Here is a 7605-nt window from a genome sequence, read left to right as displayed (position 1 = left end):
AAAAAAAAAAAAAAAAAAAAAAAAAAAAAAAGGAATACTGGTTTAATACAAAACAGAGTAGAGAATTAATCAATATTTACACAGATCTTGGATAAGGTTATGGCACAGACTAATAACCCAACACAGCAACCCAAAAAGCAGAGTGTCAAAAAGAAGGGAAAAACCTGTTCAAATGCTTTCAACACCATCCCCCGGAGATCCCAAGTGTAAACGGTTTTATCTAGAAAAGGCATTTTAACTGGGGCTTTGGTAATCGGGGTTGATTACAGCCCCGGCAGGAGGACGTGGGTGGGCAGCGGCYGCCCGACCTCAGACCAGTTCCACTTTGGCGTTGGGATAAACAGCCACCACGTCATATCCCTCGGGGGGCTTAACCCTCTCCTTGGCGTGYGTCTCGCAGTACAGCTGCTCCTCGATGAAGAAATACCCTCTCTGCTTCAGGTTGAGGCCGCAGTCGTCGCACATGAAGCACTCGGGGTGGTAGAGCTTGTCCCGGGCTTTGACGATGGTGCCCCTGGCAGGGATGGGGAAAGCTCAGGTGAGCTGGAGAAACGACTCGGGAGGAAAGCACACGCAGGGACATGTAAGGGGGTTATCAGGGACACGATCTCATCTCTCAGGGACAGGTAAGGGTGTTATCTCAGCCCACCCAGAGCGGCCACCTCGCTCCAGGTGTGGCTTTGCTGTGTTTCTGCAGGAAGGGATGCTCCACACCCAACAGCACTGCTCCACGGCTCAATGCAAAGCAGAGCCCTAAATATCTACACTCAGCCTGGATCTGAAAATCTCTGTGAGAGCCAGCATCCTGTGAGGGGCTGTGCCCTCACAGTACTACGACTTGTGGAGCAGAGACCCCCAGCTCACAGCACTGGCAAGAACACGATTACATTTACACAGTTACAGGCATCTGCACAGCAAATCTAGCTTGAGCAGGACRTAAATTACAACAGAACATAAGTTACAATAGGTCATAAATTACAATAGAACAAAGTAGAAAAACACCTATACTTTCTGAAATAAACATCCSTCTCTGTCAGAGAGTAACTCTTCAAAAAACAAACAAAATTAACTCACAGCCCTCCTCAACACTCAAGGCGTTTCTCTCCCCACCCCTGTAAGGCAGCGAAGGAGTGCTGGTGCCATGGTGCTATTCATAGTCCCTGGGCAGCTACTATGATAAGCAGGGCATGAACCATCCCATAAATCATCCCTGCTTTGCTGCGAGATTCCCTTAAAAGGGGCAATCCAAACCGTATTGCTCAGGTTTAGATATGGTCAGAAAACAGGAAGGGATTCAAGGTACTCTGCTGTAAATTCTAGCCCGTGTGCCTGGCAGGACCCAACCCAGCCGTGTCCCAGTGTCCCTGTCCCAGCCGTGTCCCAGTGTCCCTGTCCCCACTGCACCGGGGCTCTGGTGAGCACCATACTCACACGATCCCGTTCCCACAGCGGGTGCACTCAGGAAGCATCTGCAGCCCGGACATGGGACCACCCAGCTTTGGCACCGGGGGCTTCATGTTTCGGGGGTTGCTCAGTTTGTCGAGTTTTTCACCTGCCAAGAGTTACAAAGATACAGATTGAAAACTCAGCCTCCTCTCTGGACATTTTTTTTTTTTCTCTTCCCCGCCCCCCCCCTCTTTCTTTTTTCTTTTCCCTTAAGGAYTCAGGTGTGTCTCTGCCTGTCAAAACAGAATCTGCCATTTCTTGGAAGTTCCAGGACAGCACCAGCTCAATTCATGGACCTTGTTAAAGTACAAAGCAGCTGTGATCTAGAGATGTGAGGTTCATTGAGTTGTAATACTACTTAGGGAGTTAAGAATAATGAATAATGAAGAGCTCAGAAAAGCTGACAAAAAAATAAAGAGGTTCCATCACACCAACATTTCAGGTACACTTGGTAGATCCACTATCCATCATGGAGAAGGAGATGAAAGCGTTTTGGATAATGAGGCAAATTGAACCAAACAATAACACAATCACATGCACTTTTCTTCCTAGAGCATGCATTTGAGCTCAAATAATCTAAACCAAAATATTGTGATAGAAGATAAGGTTTTCTGAGGCACCAGGCCTCCTTTCATAAAGGTCCAACAGCGGGAAAGGAAGCAATGAAGGTTTCGTGCATCGGAGCAATATCACRGCAGTGTTTTCAGTGCTGCTGCCCACATTCCCTATGGATCATCTGCCATCTGCCCTCAGATTCTGGACAACACCAACACTCTTGTTGCCAACCCCTGGGTCATTTAAAAGCTCCCAGTATCGACTGCATGGTTTTCCACAGCTGACAGCTGACTGTTCTGTTTGGCATTTATTGATCTGTGATTCCTCTGTGATGGCTGAAGGTGGTAGGAAGGAAAAGCTCCTGAAGAACGACCCTTTGGCTCAGTTTGGAAAAGCAGCAGAGGAGMTCTTGGATGAACAAGCCATTCTCCAGAGCTCTTATTTGCCACACTCCACGAGTTTCCAAGGTGTTTGTAAACCTGTCCTTGCAGCCCTGATGCCCAGGTCTCAGTAGGGCACAAGCACTTTCTGACCCAGGGGGCTGCACACACTCTGAGCCACTTTGACAAATTTAGAGCAAAATCCAGTGCAAGTGCCTCCCACAGCTCCAGCAACATCTGTGCCTTTCCTGAAGGGAACTTTTAGTACCTGGAGCCAGTGCATCGTCACTGCTGGTTGCTCACTGGGTCACACGATTTRTTTGGAAGGGCATTGCTTGGAAAAGCTTCCTTCCATGAAGAGACCCCTGCTCCCCCATCCAGCGTGTTTCAGGAATGTCTACTGTCCTGGGCCCAGCTGGGAAGGAGGGTGCATGGCTGAATCATCCCCTGGGGTGCACAGACACCTTCACACCACAGCAATGGCTCTGACACAGAGGCCAACACTGCCAAGCAGTTTAAACCAAAAGGACCAGCTTCCCACCAGACCCCACTTCCCAAGACACAATAGAGTGTCTGGCAATGCTYAGAGCTTTGATAGATGCAGGAGTGTCTGCCCAAGAGCTGAGCTGCTCCCCAGGAGTCCCCCCAGTGCTCAGCAGCTCCAGCCAAGCCCTTGTCGAATCCTTCCTCTGCCTTGCTGGGAATAAACTGAAACAACTGCTCAAGCTGCTGGCTTCCCTCAGCGTGAGACACAGCGTGCTTGGACTAGACACGCTCATCTGCCAACATTTAACAGTTAAGCTGTCACTGTCTCTCATGCAGAGCGCTTGGATAAGCTGCTTAAAAAAGGAAAGAATGGAAAAAAAAAAAGCATTTTACAGCAAAATGAACCCTGCAGAGAAGGCTGCTTCCCATCTTCCCAAACTGTGGGTCATTTCCTTCTATTTACCAACCCAGTCTAAYGGTGATTTATGGTCTTCAGCAGGGCAGCAAAATGCTTCAACTCCACCATCTCAATCCCGTTATGGCTGCAGTGTTCGTCCTTCCTGGGTCATGGGTGCCTGTGGAGGTGGGCACTGCCATTCCTCTACCTCAGCACAAAGCACTGCTCCCTGAGGGTGTGGGAGAGGGCTGTAATGCTTCCAGTAGAAACACATTCCATATAAAAAAAGGTTGCAGTCCAAGACATTCAGCTCCTCAGCAGAGGAGAGCTTGACTTTAAAAGGACAATGCAGAGCAGGCTCAGGTCAAAATGTATAATTTTAGGCTTAAGGATAAAGGAGCAGGGGTAGCAGCTGTAAAACAAACACAGCAGGAACACTTGTGGGGATTGAAAACGTGCTGGAACATCACAGAGCTTCATGCCAGCCGAGATGCTTTTCACTTAATTTCTCATCCCTTGTGAAATAAACAGCGTCAGAACGACCAAGGCACCAGTGAGGCTGTGCCTGCAGGCAGACACACAKCCCCTCCACACCTCTGAGATGAGAGGGAGGGTGGCAGAGCCCAGGAGGTGACAGTGACAGCCTATGCCATGCTGTACCCGACAGCAGCTCCTCAGGCTCCAGTGGAACACACAGTGTTGCACTGGTGATGGGCTGGGATGAGAGASTGCTGGGATGAGCACACATCCAGGGCTGGCTGGACAGTCCCAGCATGTGGGGACTGTSCTGGCATCTCCTTTGTTCCCCATTTCCCCAGCCCACAGCCTTTTCTTTCTCCCTTCCTCCCAGCACTGGGTTTCTGCCAGCCCAGGGCTGTGGGACGCGGGGAGAGGCAGGGACAAACCAGCAAAGCTTCAGTTTTGTTCCCTTTTCCTGGCACAGAGGAGGGAGGRAGGCAGCAGCGTTACTAATTGGGATTAACACAGTCACTTCCCATTTGCTTCTTCTGAACGAGGAGAATGGGGCAGCAGCAGATTTGTCCTTGTTCTTGGTGAAGGACTTGAAGGTTCTACTGGGGCCTGTATTTGACATCAGTTTTTCTGCCAGTCCAGGAGCTGTAATACTAATATGAAATACAATAATCCACCCAGTGCTTCCAAAGTTGATCCTATCTCTGCAGCTATGGCTCAGTCCCACYGAGAAAACCAACACTGCTGGAATTCCACAATGATCAGAAGTTACCTGCAATTGTGCTACTTGTGAAGCAAGAACCAAAATCCTTCCAGTTAAAGAACAGGCTTCTCCAACACTTCAGATACACAGAAACTGAAGTGCAACAGCCTAACTCRCTGCCTCTCATAATGAGATTTACAGCAGTTGGTATTTTCCCATAAAATATACGTTCCTGGATTCACATGATTGGACTGTGGGSCCCTTGGAAGGAAGCAGAAAGAGGAGTCTTGCCCTTATGATTGTAAAGCAAAGCCTAAAAATTTGAACGTACAAGCCCCAATGGACTTAAGGTTGAAAGGCAAATAAAAAGAAGCTGAAATGTATAGATTGGGGATCTTATTATTTAATGTGTTAACGACATGGGCAGGAAGCTGTGACAGCCCTGAGAAGTGAGCCAAGAGCTCCTGATCTCTATCCCTGCCTTGCTGAGGACCATCCCACATCCTTATGCAAATGCCATTTACTTCACCAGAGCAGGTTCTCCGACAGGGATCTTACACAACTGCTTAAAGCCATYGCATTTCATAAACCATCTCAGGGAAACAGCTCCACGCTGGCTGCAGACCCAACTTTCACACGGTGCTCAGCTCAGACACACAGTTTGGTAAGATGGACTATGTGAAACCCTGATTTGAGACCTGCCACCCTGGAGATCTCCTCACAGGAGGGTGCTTGGGTGCCAACCTCCTTACCATTCTCACCAGCCTCCAGCATGCCCTGTAAGTATCGGAAGGATCCAGACTGCTTTGGCTCYGAAACGGGCTTTTCATAGTCCTGCAGCATCTTGTAGACATCCGACTCCACATCAATCCCGTTTCTGTTCCGTGGGAGAGACTTCATGGGGTCAATGCTGGTGTAAAGCAAAGAAAGAAAGGCTCAAGTCGAACAGAAACAGYGACTGTCAGCTCATCATGGAGGCATTGAAAGCTCCACATTCCCAGAGATTCAATGAAGCACCTCTGTTCCCATGTGTTTCCCTGCCTGGAGGTATGTCTGGCCCAGGGACAGCCACTGAACCAAGGAGGATAAACTTGTTCCCTGTTGGGCTCCAATTGAGCAACACAGCAAGGGCTGGCCCAGTTACCAGATGCCTTCAGGAAAGAAGGCAGCTGCTGGCAAACACTGTAAATTGCTTTGCCACCCATGGAATTTATTGAAAAAATGGGAAAAACATGCATTTCATTAACTGTGTAGGGCCAGGGCATGCACCYACCAGCATTAGGGCATTTGGAGAGTGTGTGCCAGGCAGGGCACCCCTAACCAGCCCCAAGGGCCTCTTGTGAAGCTGCTGCTGCTGGAGGTGCATCACAAGCACAGCCCCCAGCTTAACTGAGAAAAACACCCCACAGGGAGTGGGACACAGGGACTGCCCTGTAAAACCCCTCCAGCCTCCAGCCTGGAGCTTCTCCTGCTCTGTATGGGGAGCACTGGGGGTGCACAGACARCAAGCAGCCATTTAAACCATTATTACAGCTCAGAACATCAAAACATGAAAAGCATAGTCTGGATTCAAAAATATTTCAGGTCCATGTTTAAATGTCCTGCTGAGAGGAGCTGAATCCAAGTGCTGTTGTATTCCAGAGGCCCCAGTGCACAGCACAGCTCCAGGGGAAGGGGCTCCTTTTCCTTTTTGCAGAGAAGGTCATCAAGGTCATTTCAAAACCAATAAAAATAGCAAGAGCCCTGAACTCTGTCAGSTTCACATATTTGAGCCATCATCTGGTTCATTTTCTCCACCAGTRTTATATTCATGTCTGCTTAAACAAATAAACAGAAGAAGTAACATTCACTTTCAAAGAAAGAAAGAGAAAAAACAACTCCAGACACAAGTCACTCTCAAAGAAAGACCAGAGCTCCATATTCTGGTGTGACTCCCCAGCAGCTCAGGTCCCTGGGGGAGATGAGGGCCAGCCTGGGTGCTGGGGCTGAGCCAGGGACCCATCCCCRTGACTCCCGGCCACTCCAAACCCTGCATGAGCTCTCCAAGTGCTTGTCTACCCTGCTACAGCTCACTCCTGCATCAATTGACACATTTTCAATGGAGAAGGGCAGGTTTTGGCCAGCCCAGCCTCATCAGACACCAGTTAAAAGAGAATGCACTCCTACCCCAATCCTACTCAAAAAACCAAGTGAATGTCCTGGCTTTTGGCTCACTTGCAGATAACACCAGATTTTGTTCTCTGTATTTTTTTTTGCAGTTCTCCTCTTTCCAACTTCATTAACTTTCCCGGAGCAGCACAGGGAATAAGCTGGCTCACAGCATCACTGAAACACAGATTCAGACACAGAGTTCCTGAGCTGAAAAGAAACTCTCTTTGCATGTGATACAGACRTTACTTTCTTGGAGGATCTTTTGCCAGTTTGGAGGAACATAAATCAAGATCTGCATAAGCCATGTGAAAGCATCCCAGCCCACAACCTGGMCTGTCTCAAAGTCTGAGTTATCCACACAAACCATTCTTGGCTACACAAAGGCCTTTTCTTTCCTAGGAGCATTATTTATCCCTCAGCCTCCTGGACAGCTGCACTCAGCGGATCTTACACTTATAAACATCCCAGTTACTGCAGTTCATCTTTTCAGCCAGTATCTCCAGCTTCCAGGGCACGTATTTGCTTCTGGGTCTGTGGCAAGGTGATTCCCATTCCTAGGATGGCAGCACCCTCTGTCCTGCCTTGGATAGACMCTTCGAACAGTGTGTCACTGTCTGTGACACTCCAGAGCCATGGAACTSTTTTCAGGTTAGAAAAGCCCTCTAATATCATCAAACAATTCCCCCRGTACTGCCAGGGCCACCACTAAACCACATCCCCAAGAGCAACACCCACATGTCTGTTAAGTCCCTCCAAGTATGRGGACTCCACCATAGCCCTGGGCAGTCTGTGCCAGGGCTTGGCAACCTTTTTGGTGAAGAAATTTCTGCTAATAYCCARTTTAAACCTGTCCTCCTCTTGTCTTCCCTGGCATTAACCCCAGCCAGGGAACCATACCCAGGGCCCACTAATCCACCTACTCACATCAGCAACAGAAGGATCCTACAGACAGCTGGAGAAGCAGCAGCTCACCCAAGATGCATAACTCAGCATTTCTTCAGCATCACAACTTCAAT

General features: G+C 48.8%; 1 protein-coding gene across 1 annotated transcript in view; it reads right to left on the bottom strand.

Annotated features, from left to right (window-relative positions):
• Positions 1-6: 6 nt before the first annotated feature.
• Positions 7-7605, bottom strand: part of PDLIM4 (PDZ and LIM domain 4) — a 43433-nt gene continuing 35834 nt past the window's right edge. The window contains exons 5-7 of the mRNA XM_057383664.1: positions 5191-5348; positions 1432-1552; positions 7-514 (exon numbers count right to left, since the gene is read on the bottom strand). Coding sequence (XP_057239647.1) covers positions 310-514; positions 1432-1552; positions 5191-5348 — 484 coding nt within the window. The 3' untranslated portion in view covers positions 7-309. The remainder of the gene's footprint in view (positions 515-1431; positions 1553-5190; positions 5349-7605) is intronic.

Source organism: Malurus melanocephalus, unplaced genomic scaffold (assembly GCF_030028575.1).
Source record: "Malurus melanocephalus ecotype Western Australia unplaced genomic scaffold, MMel_1.1 scaffold_650, whole genome shotgun sequence".
Taxonomy (NCBI): Eukaryota; Metazoa; Chordata; class Aves; order Passeriformes; family Maluridae; genus Malurus; species Malurus melanocephalus.
The sequence above is the reverse complement of the archived record's forward strand: the minus strand, read 5'-3'. Positions and strand labels throughout refer to the sequence as shown.